Genomic DNA, 18,922 nt, shown 5'->3' with positions numbered 1-18,922 from the left:
TAGGACTTTGCTGAATATCAATGTCAATCGTATTTATTGAGCACTTACCATGTGCAGAACACTGTACTAAGTGCTTGGGAGAGCACAATATAACAGTCGTATTCTCTGTCCATGATGAACTTACAGTCTAGAGGGGGAGACAGACATTTAATATAAATAAATAAATTTTGGATATGTACATAAGTGCTGTGGGCTGGGAGGAAGGATGAATAAAGGGAGCAAGTCAGGATGACACAGAAGGGAGTTGAAGAAAAGGGAAAAAAAGCTTAATCAGGGAAGACCTCGTGGAGGAGATGTGCCTTCAATAAGGCTTTGAAGCAGGGAAAGGTAATTGTCAGATATTAGTGGGAGGGCTTTCCAGGCCAGAGATAGGATGCACACAGTAAGCTCTCAATAAATATGATTGAATGAATGTGGGCAAGAGGAGAAAGATGAGATATGAAAGCCATTCTAAATGGCCATTCTAAATCATCGGCATTATTCATTCATTCAATTGTATTTATTGCACACTTACTGTGTGCAGAGCACTCTATTATACACTTGGAAAGTACAATTCAACAATAGAGAGAGACAATCCCGGCCCACACCGGGTTTATATTTTTTCTTGTGGGCAGGTGCATAGTCATAATCACATAGCAGCTTTCTCCATTTAATTCAAAAAATGGCATATATTGCCCCCCTCAATGTATTTATATATTTAGAAATAAAATAATTCTAGTAATAAGGCTGAATTTCTGTAAGAACAGACCAATGTGTTATAACAGCACTGGGATAATATACTACTCATTCTTTCAAGTTTTATTTGCATTAACCTGTGCTTCAAGTTTCCTCATCTGTAATATGAGGATTAAACACTTGTTCTCCCTCCCTCTTAGACTGGGAATTGCATGTGTGACAGGAACTGTGTCAGATCTGATTGCAGTGAGTCTACATCAGCACTTAGCACCGAGTCTGGCGCATAACGAATAAGTGCTTAACAAACAGCACATTATTCTATGGCTGCCAATCTACATCTCCAGCCTGATCATTCACTAAGTTTCCAGTTTCATGTTTTCTTCTGACTCCAGGTATCTTCAAGTATATGAACTGCCAGTAATGAAATTTAATGAAGTTTAAGATCTAAATCTTTCTCCCTCCTAAAATTTCCCTTAGCTCTAATTTTTCTCCAATTGTCACCAAAATTACTAGTTTCCCTGTTCCTCAAACTTACCCTCTTGAAATTAACATCTCATTCCCAGCTCTCCCAATCTGTCACCAATTTTCCCTCTGCATTATTTCATAAATCCACTTATTCTTCTCCACTGTTCCAGTTAATACCCTTATGTGAGCCATCACCATGTTGTGCCTCAATTATTACAAAAGTTTACTTTCTGGTCTCCTATGGTTTCTCTCTACTCACCCCTATCTTCCATGTGCAGTACGAGTAATCTTTTTAGAACACTGGTCAGAGCCCATCACTTAAAAATAACAGTAGCTCTCTGTCACCCAAAGCATCTGCCAAACTCTTGGCCATTGGGTTCAAAGCATTCCATCAGTTAGCCTTTCCTATTCCTGGTAGGACTCTTCTTTCACTACAAACTAGCTAAAACTCCATGATTGACCCAAGCCAACTGTCTCATTGCCCCTCACACAATCTTTATGTCTGGAAGCCATAACTAATGTCCTTCTCTTAGCCTAGAATGCCTTTCCCATTCAACTTCGCCAGAGTGTGAGCTTGCTGTGGGCAGGAATGTGTCTGTTGTTATATTGTACTCTCCCAAGCTTTTAGTACATTGCTTTGCTCACAGTAAGCATTTAATAAGTATGATTGATTGAATGAATATCACATTCCTTCTCTCCTTCAAAACTAACCTCAAACACATATTTTATAAGAAGTCTTCCCTCAGTAACTCCCATAAATTCTAGTCAACTGTTAACTGAGTTTCCTCAAAACTTATGAATATACTTGCAATTTTATTTAAGGGTTTCATATTATGTCTCATCTTTCCCATTACGCTATATTCTTTTTTAAAAATGGTATTTGTACTAAGCCCTGGGGTAGATACAAGTTAATCAGGTTGGACACAGTCCATGTCTCATATGGGGCTCACAGTCTTAATCCCTGTTTTACAGATGAGGTAACTGAGGCATAGCGAAGTTAAGTGACTTGCCCAAGGCCATATAGCATACAAATGGCAGAGCTGGGAATAGGACCCAGATTCTTCTGACTTTCTGGCCTGCGGTCTATCCACTAAGCCACACTGCTTCTTGTGTGAAGTTATTGTAATTAAGAATTTGTCAAGTCCTCTGATAATTTTCCTCTGCCCAAAGCAGATGCTCAATACATGTTGATGATGATCTGTGCTTCAAGTTTCCTCATCTGTAATATGAGGATTAAATACTTGTTCTCCCTCCTTCAGACTGGGAATTGCATGTGTGACAGGAACTGTGTCAGATCTGATTGCAGTGAGTCTCCACGAGTACTTAGCACCGAATTTGGCACATAATGAAGAAGTGCTTAACAAATAGCACATTATTCTATGGCATATATTAGGATGATATTAGAAAAATACTTGGAAGCATGAAACAGAAGCAATTTAGGAATTATTCACCAGGAAATGGATGGCTACATTTCTTTGCTTATTTGGCACTTGAGGGGGAAGGAGAGTGGAGGGGAGAGAATTCAGTTTATTTGTAAGATATGCAATTGCTAATTCAGGTGATAAGTAAGGGAGATTTAGTAAGGGAGAGAGGAATGGAAAAATTCAACCTAACAATCTGCCACAGAGCAATGCAAAAATGATAGTATATCAAGAATTGTAATTAGATTCAGTGAAAGCACAACTGTCACTTGTATAACATCAACAGAAATGCTTTCATGTCTCAGCCTTGTCATGAAGAGGATTACTGGGCACAGTTTCGCATAGAAGATGAAGATGCTCAGTCAAAGCATGTTATTTTCAGAGGTCCAAGCACAGAAATGGAAAATAGACTCCATGTTCTAATACTGACCTTGGGGATTGGGCTAGTCACTGATCTCTTTGGTTTGGCTTCCTTGTTTTAATGACATATTAAAAGCAGAAGCAGAGTGAAAACTTTCCGTTTTCTTGCTCTTTAGGATCCATGAACTATAACACTCCATATGTGTTCAATACAACTGTATAGCATACATACAAACTGCAATGAATTGGAAGCTGGATGATTATCTTTTGTACCACTTATGTAATAACCGTGTCCCTTGTAAATGATCAGTGAGGATTTGTTTTGTGCATGAATGTCAACCTGACTATACTAATAACCTTTTACTTTTCTGATTTCCATTTTCTAGAGTAAAGTAGATGCTCATGCACACTTGACAACATTGCTTTAAAGTCTGCTTAAGTTCCAGGTTTACCTCATAGCTAAAGCGAGTTCAGAACTATTGTTTGGAGGATGCTTCCTCAGCAAGCAGAATGGCAAAAAGTGATCTATACTGCTTCTTTCAGGACTGGTGATGCTACCAAGCAAGTTACCGAGGAAGTTAAAGCATCCCGATCACTTCAAAAAGAAGGGAGAGACAATTGTCTGGCCTTGTTTAATCTCCTACCTGGCTGGTGAAGGGGATGGAAGTGGATTTCTCTACATCCCTTCCATTTTTAGTCTGCTATGGTAAATGGTGAACCTGTCTAGTATTTGGGCACATTTTATAGCTAGTCAGAGTAAAATTAAGGAGGTCTCTCATAGGAGGTAAGATACAATACCTTTCTTGGAGGATAAAACTGGGGGTGGAGGAGAAATATGCTTGTGGAGGAACAGATGGTAGCAGACCCAAAGTTTCTAGATTTTTCTGTTTAAACAGATTGCATTTTGTTTGGCTTCTGAGCTTAGGTGAAGGGACATGATGTAAGAGAACAAGTAAAATGAATGGTGGGAAGATATTGCCTTTCCTACTTTTAAAACTGTGTCCTTCTTTCTCCTTCCAAGTCACATTCAAGGCTCAGACTCATTCACATCTGCCCCTGATCACGATCTTTCCTTCATTCAGTTGTATTTATTAAGCACTTACTATGTGCAGAGCGCTGTGCTAAGAGCTTGGAAGAGTACAATATAACAGACACATTCCCTGCCCACAATGAAAAAGCACCGAGATATCACCCAAGGTATTTCATTCAAGTCTCTACTTCTCCGCAATATGCTTTCCTGTCTTAAAAGCAGGAGAATACTTCAGATGAAAGAAAATCTATAACAACTTAGTTTCACTTAGCATGTGGTGCATAAGTAGCAATATATTTGGCGGCACTGTTTCAACAGTTCATTGGTAGTGACAGAGGGATTCAACACCACCTATTTGTGCTTATTAGTAATAGCACTTGTCAAGTACTTACTAGGTGTCAAGCACTGTTCTAAGCACTGGGGTAGATGCAAGTTAGTGGTCATGAGACCCATATGCTTGCTGAATCTTGTACAGTCAGTACTGCTTATTTCTGACACCCTACATCCTTCACCAGGTAGGAGAAGAGAAAAGGGCAGCTGATGGCTGCTATCAATGATGAATCAGGGCAATAGTTTTGCCCCCTTTGAAATACAAAAGCCAGGGGCACTGAGGATGAAAATCAATGCCAGCCATCAGCTCCTCCACCCTCCCAAGGGGCTCTGTCTTCTACCCAGCACTTTGCACTTTCCCAAGCACTTTGTACAGAGCTCTGCATAGAGTAAGGGCTCAATAAATATGATTGAATGAATCAGAGAGGTTGTAGGCTACTAACTAGACAGAGACCCAGCCATTTCAGTAGGTCTGTTGATTCAAAAACCCCAGGGTTGCCCCATAAAATGCCCAAAGCCTTCACTGCTTGTTAAATATTTACCATGGACTTTTCTTTTGCCTCCACCATTCCTATATCAAAATTTAGCAAGTGAATAGAATGTGTAGCCACAGCACCCAAAAACAAGGTTTATGCTTGGTATGCTTATGTTGGTTGCTCATTTTGCATTTTTCTTTTTTTTTTTACAAACAATAGTATGAGAATGATTTAGAGAGAGACTCTCAAATAGGCTCCTTTAATGGACAACATTGAAGTTCTAGGAACCTAATCTGGAATTAGAAACCATCAAAGGTATTCTGACTCCGGGCATGACATATTAAATGGCCTCTGTTACCTTCCTACTTTAGGAAAGGGCTGAGTCGCTTCAATACTTTCCACATATCAAATATAGACCTTATGTCACTCTGCATCATAAACTACTTTTGAAATGCTAAATCTATTTGTGGTGTTTTTCCATATGATCACCTACTGTAAAAGGCACAGGTATGTTACCAATGGAATAGCTGTATGGCATGTACCAAGTCATTCTAATTGACATGCATGGGTGGTAGCTCTTAAGTAGAGGGATACTGTACATGGTATTGCTTTTGCAAGAGACTAAAGCCAGGAGCCCCATAAAGGGCTTGGTCCCTCTCCAGTAGAACCCCCTTCTTCTTCTCAGTTTTCCGAGGTTCCACATCTTTTGTAAATTATCTTGACCAAAATTAAAGCCTATTGTGTTACCTTCTGTTACCACCAAAAGTTGTGTCCCATTAAGTGTCTTTTAAATTAAATCAGAAATGCTAGCACTGCATAAGCGCTTAGTACAGTGCTCTGCACACAGTAAGCACTCAATAAATACGACTGAATGAATGAATTTCAATTCAGACTACACTGGCATGTCAGTGGCAGCCTATTATTACTACATAGTTGAAATCTAGTTAGCCCATTGCATTAGTAACATGGGGCCACTTGTCAAATTTGAGGATAGCATGGGTGTTTGAAGAGTGTTTGAAAAAGCATATAGCCAGTGCAGATGGCTAAATTTTCACCTTTAAACTCCTAAAATTTGAGAGATGTGAAAGGCATGGTTTTGTAGTCTTTATTTCCGATACTGGACATATATATATATTACCTGTTAGGCTCCTAGAGTAGGCTACATCATCCCATCTAAAAGTTCGATGGTAAAACTTCCCAACTGTAAATTTTTGTGGATTCAATTTTCTCAAGAATGATTCTATAGATTACTGGTTCTTTGTATAGGGAGACTGCATGACTCAATCAATCGTATTTGAGTTCTTACTGTGTACAGAGCATTATGCTAACTACTTAGAAAGTACAATACAATAGAGTTAGTAGAGACAACCTTGTTCAAAGAAAGCTTACAGTCTAGAGGTAAGACATTCATTTCCCTTCCTCTTCTGCCTTATTTTGCTGGGAAACAAAAGGCAAAAATAATTTGCACAAATCAAGGCCAGGACAATGATATGGCTAATACTACCAGTACTATCAGCTGCCATAAGAATAAAGGAAGTTCTGGGAAAGAGGGAAGGTGGTCTGGAATTCCTTTCCTCCACTGTCACAGCCTCTCCTGGTGATTTTTTTTATGGTATATGTTAAGCAGTTATTATGTGCCAGGCACTGTACTAGACACTGGGGTAGATACAAGATGATCGGTTGGTCACAATCCCGATCCCACCTATGTCTCACAGTCTTAATCTCCATTTTACAGATGAGGGAACTGAAGTGACATGCCCAAAATCACGCTGAAGACAAATGGCGGAGTCGGGATTAGAACCCGGGTCCTCTGATGCCCCAGCCTCTGCTCTTTCCACTTGACCATCCTGGTTCAGTGCTTCTGGTGACCCAAGTCCACTCCATGCCCGCTACCCATTGCTGTTCTGGTCCCGGAGCAAGACATCAAGTCTTATATACACACCTAGCCCTGACTCAGGTCCATCACATCAAAGCCCCTGTGGGCAGAGGTTTATGCATGACCCTACCCTGATAGCCCTACTCTACCCCCACCCCCTGAAATAATAACATCTCCTGTTTTGGTTTTATTTAGATGCTGCAGGATTGTTGATTTCCTTTCCTTAAGCATCCCCTGTGCCTACAACCTACCCTGGGCAGTGGGAGTGGATGGACAGGAGGGAGACAGAGGAATTGGGGAGGGTTGGGGTGGCAATGAGAGAAAACTCTGGGAGCCAGGCAGAGAGGGGCAGAGTCTGGTGGGTACCACACGGCTTGGCCACTGACTTCCAAGACTCAACCTGTCCACTCTCACTCTTGAGCTGCTGCAGGGGCTCCCAAGTAGCTGGTGACTGAGGTCATTCAGCCCTGCACTGGATACAGTCCTCGGTACTGCACCGGGGCGGCCGTCCTTCTGGAGACGAGCCCAGGGATGGGGCCGTGGAAGGGAACTGGGAAGAGGCCTGCGGGGACAGGCTCAAAGACCCAGAGCCCTGGGGAATCAAGATCTGCAGATGTGCAGAGTGGGGAAACGTGGGCACCACTCTGCCCCAGTGGCAGAGCGGCATTTCCTGCCATCTGCAGGGGGTTTCTCCCCAGAGCTTGGCAACTTTGGGAACCCCAGTAATGCTACGCAAGCAGGTGGTGCAGAGGGGAATACCGATTTATCAATGCCATCACCACACCCGGGGACATACCCACTCCCTGTTTCCCCAGGGCCCAGCAGATGGCAAGGTGGCATTCAGAGAAGCAGCGTGGCTCAGTGGATAGAGCCCGGGCTTTGGAGTCAGAAGTCATGGGTTCAAACCCCGGCTCTGCTGGGGTAAGCTGTGTGACTTTGGGCAAGTCACTTAACTTCTCTGTGCCTCAGTGACTTCATCTGTAAAATGGGGATTGACTGTGAGTCCCCTGAGGGACTACCTGATCACCTTATAACCTCCAGTGCTTAGAACAGTGCTTTGCACATAGTAAGCACTTAATAAATGCCATTATTATTATTATTATTAGTCAGAACCAGAAAAAGTAGCCCAGGGGAACCACAGAGCATGGCCACAGAAGTGCTCTCTGCTCTGTTGCACAGGCAGTGAAGAGTCAGATGCCAGATGACAAGTTCTGCAGGGGGTTATCAGGTTGTGGAAGGGTGGAGTGGGAAGGGAGGCAAATAATCACCTGAAATCTTGCCTTACATAGTGCTTGGCCCCCTGAAGCTGCCACAGGCAAGCTGCCAGAATTAGGACAAAAATGGAGGAGGCAGAAAGGCAGGGGTTAAGGGGATGCCGGCTTTGAATCTCTCCTTAACAAAGCCAGTTGGAATGTGACAGAAGCATGTTAGCTAGTTTGTCCCTCACCCCAAATCATGGCTTTCCTGGTGCCTGCACCTGTGTGACACCACTTTTCATGAGGGTAAGACGAGATTGTTAGGTGAGCCTGCCTTTAAGCTCCACATAAGGCTCCTTTCTAAAAATAGAGAAAAGAGAGGCCTGATGGTAGATGTGGACATAAAGTAAGAATTCCACAACAGTAAACAGAGAAGCAGTCAATGTGCAATGGGCCAGATCAATTGAATCTGGTATATAGAGTATCAGAATATATATTAGAAGCAGTTTGGCCTAATGGAAACAGCACAGGCCTTGGAGTCAGAGGACTTGGGTTCTAATCCCAGCTTTGTCCGTATTTGCTGTGTGACCTTGGACAAGTCACTTAACTTCTCTGTGCCTCAGTTACCTTATCCGTAAAAATTGGGATTAAACCTTACCCTCTCCTACTTTGACTGTGAGCCCCATGTGGGACAGAGACTGTGTCCAACCTGATAAGTCTGTATCTACTCCAGTGTTTAGAAGAGTACTTGGCACAGTACTTAGACTGTGAGCCCACTGTTGGGTAGGGACTGTCTCTATGTGTTGTCAACTTGTACTTCCCAAGCGCTTAGTACAGTGCTCTGCACACAGTAAGCGCTCAATAAATACGATTGATGATGACATAGTAAGTGTTTGACAAGTACTATTATTATTATTATTACAGTACTTCTGGGGTGGCTAAAATCGGGAGATCTCTGACTCTCAGCACTCTCCTTCAGTAAGGATAGGATTTGGAGGTATAGTAAACATGAGAGTAAATCTCAAATTACTCTGCAATATTTTTAAATAATCTTGGAGCAAAGATGGACATGCATGTTCCACAAGCTCAAGAACTCATTTTGATTTGCTACTCTTGCTCAAACTCAATTTGGTCTTAAGATAAGCAGTGTATACTCTATTTTTTGGCTCAGGAGGAAATAGGCTTCTTCAGCAGTTCCACGAGGGAGGGATCATATTTTATGCTTCTTCTGTTTGCCAGGATTGGTACTCTGCACACAGTAAGTGCCCTATCTTTAAAATATGGCATGGTTCATTCATTCAGTCATATTTATTGAGCACTTACTGTGTGCAGAGCACTGTACTAAGCACTTGGTAAGTACAAGATGGTAACATAATGGTATTTGTTCAGCACTTAGACCATCTAAATCTTGGAACTTTTTGGGATGTCAAATGATGGTATAAGATTAGAGATAATGGGGAAAAGTTAAGTGGAAGATACTATGGATCCTGTCCTTACAGTGAAATGGTTTGTCACTGATAATCATGATAGACTAGGCAAAAGCAACAATAGAAGTTACCAGTAGTCTGGGACCCAGATTTTGACAAAAATCATAAATATTACTTTATTATTAAGAATGGTGGTATTTGTTAAACATCTATAACATGCCAAGCACTATGGTAGATACAAAATAATAAGGTCCCACATGGACCTCAGAGTCTAAGTTGGAGGGAAAATGGATATTGAATCCACATTTTGCAGATGAGGGAACTGAGGCACAGAGAAGTTAAGTGACTTTCCCAAAGTCACACAGCAGGTAATTTTGTGGAGCTGGAATTAGAACCCAGGCCTGTGCTCTTTCCACCGGGCCATACTGCTTCTCTAGGACATTAGGACAGCTTGTAGATCTGAGGTCAAGTCAAATTCAGGTTCAACATTAATCTTGTGAAAAATGCATTTTGGGTTGGCAGAAGCTCTTCCCTTAAGTGGAGGTTTTCACCTTAGGTCCACAAGATGTTCCTGGGTTAAATAATGATGGAATAGAAAATCCTTAAAAGAAAAGATTTCGTGACCAAATCTAGTAATAATAATAATGATGGCATTTATTAAGCGCTTACCATGTGCAAAGCACTGTTCTAAGTACTGGGGGAATACAAGGTTATCAAGGTTGTCCCATGTGGGACTCACTGTCTTTAATCCCCATTTTACAGATGAGGTAACTGAGGCCCAGAGAAGTTAAGTGACTTGCCCAAAGTCACACAGCTGACAATTGGTGGAGCCGGGATTTTAACCCATGACTACTGACTCCAAAGCCCGGGCTCTTTCCACTTAGCCACGCTGCTTAGATTGTCAGATGACAGCTATTTCATAATTTTTGTAGATGAAAAGACAATAACTGTTCAACAATTACATTGTTTATTTCCTTAAGGAAATACATCCTGGAGAGTGAAGGTAAGTCATCAAGCCCGTATAGATGAAGTGAAAAGTTGTAAAAATAAACAATCCCTGTGTCTAGGAACTAACAATACAATGGGACAAGGCTATGAATTTGGTCAAAGTTGTATTTAACATATCAATTTCTGGATTGATGAAAGGAATAATGTATAGAAAACAGAGGGAACAGACAAAACAGCAAAGGAAGAAATACAAGTGAGTGTGGACAGGAAAAATGTCCCCTTATGATATTTACCTGAGAAAGTCCACTTGGGTAAAGGTTCTATGGGGGAAGCTAGGCAAAAGTTGGAATGTTCTAGAGAGGAATTAAAACTAGTTCAGGAATATCTTGAGCACAAGTCAAAAGATGAATGAACGGAGAGGATACTGAATCAATAACTCGGCATCACACCAGTCACTCAGGATTTAAAATGAGTAGATGCTGTGGGGCATTGAACCATTGACTGTCATGAGATAAAGAAGTTGGTACTTTGAGTTCCAAGTAGAACTTATAAATAAATTAAAGCTAAAAGGTAGAATTGTGAATGAAATCTGATGAAAAGACAGCAAAAGAAAATAAAAAAGGTAGCTGCTTATTATCACAAATATTATGTGGTTTAATTGTGCAAGCACTACACAAGGACTGGGAAAGATACCTGACAATTGACAAAGATACAACCCCTCACCTGCAAGGAGTTAACAATCTAAAGGGAGAGGACCAAAGCAGAGGGAAGAACAAACAGGTATGATCATTAAAAGTTTCAAGCCAAGTTAAAATTCAGTAGTAAGAACAACAGAAAAAATATTTCATTACTCCTTCTCAAGTTCAAAGGGGAGAGAACAACAAGAGGTATAAGAAACATTTTTAATGTGTAATATCCATTATCTATCTCTCAATTTGGTGAGGTGCCAAGATATGAAATTTATAGATATTTTAAGACATGATCTTCCCACATAATATGCTCTGTATATTAAAGTGGCACCACTGAAATTAGAGAGTTAGGGTTAAGAGACCAACTGCTGGCAAACTTACACTACATCATATTATACTAAATTCTCTACTCAAATCGAGATCAGTGAGTTTACAAATTTTGAGAAACTCACTTTTACCCAAAGGACCTTGGGTTACTATTATTATTCATATTTATTGAGCACTTACTGTGTGCAAAGCACTGTACTAAGGGCTTGGGAGAGCACAATATGGCATCAAACACATTCTGAACAAACAATTCCAAGGCGGGGAAAAACCCCAAACACTCAGCAAAATCATACTTGAGACTTTGAAAGGTCTATTACCAATAGTATGTGCATTTTTTGGATTGAGTAAAGAGAGTCCAGTTGATAAAGAAGGGGATTTCTCCCAGTTAATAAAGAACAGAGGTGTGAAAGACCAAATTAAAATAAAATGATTTTCTGAGAGCTCCGAACTTACAAATGATTCATATTTCAAATACCATAGTTTTCTATAAGGAGAAAGTTACTATAGCATTGTTCTACCAATATTAGGCAGGATTGGAAAATTCTAAGGAAAAAAAAACCCCAAATCTACATTTCTACTATGTTATGTTACTGCCAAAGCAAGAGTTTAGTTTCCTCACTTCTTACTCTGTTTTTAGAGACTCTGCTTAAGAGTATTTCCCTTCCAAAAGTCAGGGCCTCTGCCTTCAAGTCAGTACAGACATAATTTATCGCGTGACTAGCCTGGCCTAAAGACCAGCGATGAAGCATTGAAAAACAAGACACTCATCCAGCATGTCCACAGAATAGAAGTACATATGCAACGTGTTTTTCATGTCTTTTTTTTTTTTTAAAGTGATATATTTAGGACTTCTGAAAGGAAGGAATTTTTTTTTAATTTATCTTCCTAACAGGTGCAGCATTGACAGGCGTAAAGACAGCTTTCGGAGGACAATTCGGGCCAGTACAAAGCTCCCTCTAGTGTGTTGACAGGCTATTTTTCTTTGGAGATTTCTGTCCTAGCCTTTCAGAGAACTGACACCGAGAGCAACTAATGCAATTCGGTGGCATTTTAAAAGCACAAAGTTCGGAGAAATATCTGGGTGGCTTACATGAAAAGTAAGTTACTAAAGCTAATTAAAAAGCACCTTCTTACCACTTTTAGGGAGAGAGAATGGGGACATACTACCCTCTGAAATGTGACGACCTTGCAACAGAGGTGGACATTGAAGGTCAAAAAGTAAATGTGAGAGGTAGAAGTCGAATTCTCTGGAGCCTTTGAATAAGCCTTTGGGCAGAGCTGAGAAATAGGTAAGAGGTGAATTATGCTTCCCTGTCATATGTTTGTGTACTCCCAGAAGAATTTTGACTTATGGCCTAGTGAATGTGTGGAAAAATGTGTGGCATAGGAATATGTTTTTCCTAGAGAAGGTAATACTCCCCAAATGAATTCTCTACCACATAATCCTTCCTCCAAACGAATAGAAAAGGATAAGCTACATAGAAAGAATACAAGAAAAAAATATAGGGACTGCCATATACCTGCCTACCCCACACAGTGGTACTTGACTAGCTGGGAACAGCTATGGTGTATGTGTGAAATTTCATCCATGTATCCCAAGTCCAAGCTCTTTTACAGAAAGAAAATGGAAAAAAATGGACTCAATAGCAGCAAAGGAGTTGTATCCTTTGCCTTGAGAGTAATAGCAGTGGTGTGAAATTTAAGGGCATTTGGATGCCATTCTGCAAGGAGTAACTATTAATTGAAAGAGAAAACTTCTAATTCCTCTTCCTGTACCACCAACAGGCTACATAGTGCATCAACTCTCGCTCCAAGGAAGGATGGGGCTTTCAAATCTCTCAGTGTGACTCCTTGAGTTAACTCTCCAAACCCTTTGAAGGAACAGGGTGAGACACTCACTCTGCTCTCTCCCTTGCAAGTGTTGAAAACTGTCTTGGCACCTCAGAGTGGCCTGCTCCTCTCAGCCCCAGGAATGGCCCCCGGAGCCTCACTTTAAAGCAGCCAGAGCAGTGGATGTTTCCGATTGGGATTCACAGTGAGCGGTCACGTCGTCACTGTAGATTGTTTTCCTAGATTGGGAAAGGCAAGACGAGTGAAATTCAGGCTGCACCTGTCTCAGTGGGAGGGTTTCTGCAAATAGTTTGGTCTGAAAACTGACCTTAGTGAGATTGGCCAACTGACTAGAAGTCTGGTGGGCTGTGACGGTCTTTCAGAAGGTGGTTCACACTGAACATGACCAACATTGGTAAAAAAGGAAAGTGTAATACGAAGAGGGAGAAGTGTAGTTTGCATGGGAGGATGAGGCAGAAGAAATTCTGTTGATTTTCCACCACCATTTTGAAGGTTTTCAGAGACACAATTACTGCTTTGGCAATAGAAATTCTGCTAAAGTCACATGTAAATACGATTTGTTCACATTTGTGAGTAAGCATCCGTATTTTTCGCTTAACCTTATCATGGAAAGTAACTAGATATTTTTGTAATAACTGTGGTATTTGTTGAGCACTTAGTACTACTAAGCATTGCACTAAGTGTTGGGGTAGATGTAAGATGATCAGGTTGGATATAGTCCCTGTCTCCCACATGGGGTTCATAATCAAGGGGGAGAAAGAACATGTATTCAATCTCCCCTGAATAGATGAGAAAACTGAGGCACAGAGAAGTTAAGTGACTGTCCAAAATTACACAGCAGGCAAGTGGCAGAGCTACGATTAGATCTCAGGACCTTTGACTCTCAGGCCCTTGCTGCTTCTCCTTGAACCTGGGGTATAACTATGACCATTTTTAAAAATCACCACTGACCAGCTGGAAAAAGGAGGAGGAGAAGCTGGAAAAGAAGGAGGTGGGTAAGGAAGTGGCTGACTGGTGGAGAACTAGGTCTGTCATCATTCATCATACTCATTTTGCGTTGCATCTAAACCGGCTCTCCCACTCACCCCAGCCTAGTTAATCCACTGGATTAGAGAGCCCTGATTTTCAATGACTCAAATTAAAAATTCAGCAAAGTAACTGCTTTAGAGAAAACATATGCCATCAATGCATCCATAACCATTGAGATGATAGTGATTTGTTCTCCACATAAATTTAAAAGCAAAAGACTTCTTTAAATAGCATTTTTTTAAGCACTTACTATGTGCCAGACTGCACTAAGCACTGGGGTAGACACAGTAGGTTGGACACAGTCCATGTTTTGTGTAGGGCTCACAATCCTAATCCCCATTTTACAGATGAGGTAACTGAGGAACAAAGAAGTTAAGTGACTTGCCCAAGCTCACGCAGCAGACAAGTGATGGAGCCAGGTTTAGAACCCAGGCCCTCTGATTCCCAAGCCAGTGCTCTTTCCACTAGGCCCCTCTGCTTCCCCAGACTTTTTAAAGTGAGCAACTTGGATAAACACTGCCTCACTTATTAGAAGACTGTATTAATTTCTCTCCTTTGTCAGAAGTCAGATTTCCTACCTAGATGAGGTCTCCTTTGTGAATCTAGTCATGTCTGCCCTGGTGTTTAGTGAGACTTTTGAAAATTATAATTCTTTGTTTTCAGAATTCCACACCCTGAGCATTTAACAACTATTTACTTGGCACAAGTTGATTCCTAATATTCTTCATACCATAAGCACTATACTTTACTTTGCAATAATACACACAAAAAAACCTATTTATTGTTTCTTGTGAAATGGTGTGATTGTGGCAATATACAATGTTAATTTTCAACTGTTGTGTTCTGAAAAGCATTTGGCTTTGGAAAACTTTTCAACAACCAATAAAATGTGAGTTTGTCTAATTTTTTTTTAAAGTCTATCTTCTATATTTTCCTATGCTGAAGTCAAAAAGGAAATTTCATTTCAGTTTAAAGCACAATTAAAACTACAAAAGTCATAGGGATTTCATGTGGAATCACTGAGGCAGCCATCTTGCCACAGATTTTGTGCTTTCTGGCTATTCTTCACTGGGCTTTAAATTAATCCAAATCCCTCTCAAGTGAATTCACAGAACTTTCAAGGTTGGGACTGAATTCGTATTTTGGTTCCAGTCAGAAATTACAGAATGAATGACAAAGATCTGAAAATCTATTCCAATAGAGACACAAGTTTTTTAAAAAAGATTTAGTTGCTCTGCCTATTAGAATTAAATGCTTGCACTTGGTGTATCTATTTTTGGTGAAGTACACCATCCATCATTGTCCTCCAGCACTAAGTAGGGGCATCAAGTAAAATGATCATCACAACCTGTCATCACTTGTTACTTAATGACATATAGAGCATATAGTAGGAATTCTTTTCAAATAATTGCCATTAATATTTAGTTTCAAGTCAAACTGGTATCAAATGTCTTTAAGAATGTTCGATAAAAAAGCCCAAAGGGAATATTAAACTTTAGAATGACAGTAATTCACTATGATGCATCTCAAATCTGAGACTGAGAAAATTTTATTGCAAAAATGGATTTTAAAAAAGAAATGAATACTAAATGGGTTAAAGAAATAAAAATATTTAAAAATTGCCTTTCAAAAAGTAGATCCACTTTAGATGATGGATCCGTTTTTGGAAATTGAAAATTTTTGTTCACTACAGTATAGATTTTAAATTGCAAGACAAAACTCCAACTGCCATATTCAGTGGTACACAAATGGCTATTCTATAAATATTTAATATTTTTATTTTCCTCCCTTAATTCTATAATAATAATAATTAGTGGCATTTATTAGGAACTTACTACGTGACAAGCACTCTAAGCACTGAAATAGGTACCATATATGTACAGTCCCTATCCCACAAGGGATTCACAGTCTAAGCAGGAGTGGAATAGGTATATAATCCCCATTTTACAGATGTAGAAATCAAAGCACCGAGAATTTAAGCCACTTGCCAAAGGTGCACAGGAGGGAAGTGGCAGAGCTAGTATTAAAACCCAGGTCTTCTGACCCTCTCCCATGCTCTTTGCACTAGGCTGTGCTGCTTTCCCATGCTGCATCTTATAAAGAATGAACAACTGTGAAATGAAAATCCTCATAAAATAGACATATATTCCACTTTACTCTGGTTTTGATTTTTCCTAGGAAAGGATTTCTAACAGTTGAATAGATTTCCTATTTCCTGAAGTTGCAAGGGTACAAATATGCTATTCCAAATACTCTATTCTCATGATCATACTTTATATGCACATTTGCCAAAATCATTGAAATAGCAATATGCTTTATTATTTTGAAATTTTAAAATAACCCTTTAAAGTGATCACATATGATAGATTCATGCATATTTGGCGATGCAACATCTGAAATACACCAACATTTTAGGTTCAAGGACCAATTCATAAAACTGCAATGATACTATGGTTTTTTAATTTGTGCACTAATTTATCTCAGAAAAGAAAATTAAAATTTCAATTACATCAAAAAACCCTCAAATTTGGAAACTGAAAACATTATTTGGTTATTCCAAGATTTCCTTAATCTCAATCATATTGCTTAAATTCACACGGACTGTACTTTTTAGTACACATCTCTACGAAGTCAATTTTAAAATACAATAAAAAGATGCAAGCTTTATGCTTACCATCTGTCTTGGTGGGTTCTGGCATTTTTACAATACTTTATTCCCAAAGTGTTTTCTCCTTTCCAACACAAGTTTGGCAGAAAACCCAAGTCCAGTCGAGAGACTATGTAGATCAGTTTGACAAGCAGATGGGAAGAAGAATTCCTCTGCTTTATATACTGCCTTAAAATGTCAATCAAAATGGCACCACCTCTTTTCTCAGTGCAAAGATACTGAAACCTGACTGTTATGGGAAGCTTTCTCACATCTGTTGTCTGCACTCTGTGCTCTCTCTCAGCTTTTGGAAGGAATCTCCATGCCTCTTATATGGCTGCTGAGAACACCTCTAACTTTCTAAATTCAGCAGCTGCAGCAGTTCTTTTTCTCTCTTCCCTCACCCCCTCCCCGATTTTTATTCCCTTCTCACACCCTCCCTTCTACAGACACAGGAATAAAAAAAGCTATTGGACTATGAAAAGGCTTCCTATTAGGTTGTATGCATATAACAACTGATTTTTCTCTTTTCTCCAAGATATATGAAAACAGGATTAGGCTGCTATGAATATATCCAAGTAAACTCCTAATTTTCATCATTTTGGCATGAGCAATTAACATTGTATTCCTTTTTTGTAAAATACATCGTACTCTGTTGTCCCAGTAGAATAAAGGATCATATTAGTCTCCTCACAGGCCCCCAGTCTCATCCTTTTTCACAACCACTTTTGTAGGTACTTTAATATATATTAAAGATCTGTTATATTTTACTCTCCCAACTGCTTAGTACAGTGCTTTTTGCACAGTAAGTGTTCAATAAATATGATCAAATGAATGAATGAGTTTTTCACTTATATCACTTATTAGAAGTCTTTGCTTCACTCTTCCTTGATTAGCTGATATGGTCAGGCCCTTCTGAAATTATATCTCCTCCAGGCCCCCTTGCCTGATTAATCTCTCATTCCTCCATTCCATATTCCCCACACAACTGCTGTTTCAGCATCACACAAGAATTTGGATACCTCCCCCTCCAAATTCCCCTTCCCACAGCACTTAATATAAATCTTTACATTCTATTGTTTCTTCCTACCCATAACTCGTTTTACTGTCTCCCCTCCTAAACTGTAAGCTTCTTGAGGGCAGGGATAATGTCTACCAACTCATTTTACTTTCCCAAGAAGTTAGTATGGTGTTTTGGACAGTGTAAGCTCTCAAATACTATTGATTGACTGGTTTCTTTAACCCTCGGAGTATGGAAAATGCTCTTGGAACTACTTCCAGCCCCAAGCAGTGAGAGGAAAAAAAAAAGGTCGTTTAACCCAATTTGTTTCAGTAAAAAACTCATTCATTCATTTGATCATAGTTATTGAACACTTACTGTGCACAAAGCACTGTACTAAGCACTTGGGGGAGTAAAATATAACAGACCTTCTCTGCCTGCAGCGATCTTACAGTCTAGAGACGAGTTTATAGTCTAGAAACAAACTCAAGCAATCAGATAATTTCCCAAACAAGTGTTCATATAAAGCTTTATATAGGTATGCATCAATAGCTAAATTGTAAGATTCCTGGGTATAGAGATTCATCCATTCATTCAATCGTATTTATTGAGCGCTTACTGTGTGCAGAGCACTGTACTAAGTGTTTGGGAAGTACAAGTCAGCAACACATAGAGGCGGTCCCTACCCAACAATGGGCTCACAGTCTAGAAAGGGGAGACAGACAACAAAACAAAACATGTAGACAGGTGTCAAAATCATCAGAACAAATAGAATTATAGCTATATGCACATCATTAGCAAAATAAATAGAATAGTAAAGAGGTACAAATAAAATAGAGTAATAAATCTGTACAAATATATACAAGTGCTGTGGGGAGGGGAAGGAGGTAGGGTGGGGGGGGTGGGGAGGAGGAGAGGAAAAAGGGGGCTCAGTCTGGGAAGGCCTCCTGGAGGAGGTGACCTCTCATCTACCAACTCTGTTACATTGTACTTTCTCAAGCAATTAGTATAGTGCTCTGCACATGGTAAGTTCTCAAGAAAATGCCACTGATTGGTATTGTTACGCATTCACAAACTGCATAGACAATAGAATCAGTGGTTATTCTCCAGGCTCTACACATACTTACTGATTTCATTCACTTGGGCTCTTTTTGATTTTAGTTTGTTTGGAGTCT

General features: G+C 39.9%; 1 protein-coding gene across 5 annotated transcripts in view; it reads right to left on the bottom strand.

Annotated features, from left to right (window-relative positions):
- MYBPC1 (myosin binding protein C1) overlaps positions 1-16,861 on the bottom strand; it is a 90,408-nt gene extending 73,547 nt beyond the window's left edge. For all 5 annotated transcript variants that reach the window (XM_038756535.1, XM_038756536.1, XM_038756539.1 and 2 more), the window contains exon 1: positions 16,775-16,861. In XM_038756535.1, the coding sequence (XP_038612463.1) occupies positions 16,775-16,799 (25 nt within the window). In that variant the 5' untranslated portion in view covers positions 16,800-16,861. The remainder of the gene's footprint in view (positions 1-16,774) is intronic.
- Positions 16,862-18,922: the final 2,061 nt, after the last annotated feature.

The sequence above is a fragment of the Tachyglossus aculeatus genome, chromosome 14, assembly GCF_015852505.1.
Source record: "Tachyglossus aculeatus isolate mTacAcu1 chromosome 14, mTacAcu1.pri, whole genome shotgun sequence".
Classification (NCBI taxonomy): Eukaryota; Metazoa; Chordata; class Mammalia; order Monotremata; family Tachyglossidae; genus Tachyglossus; species Tachyglossus aculeatus.
Note: the sequence above shows the minus strand (reverse complement) of the source record. Positions and strands in the feature narration are given on the sequence as shown.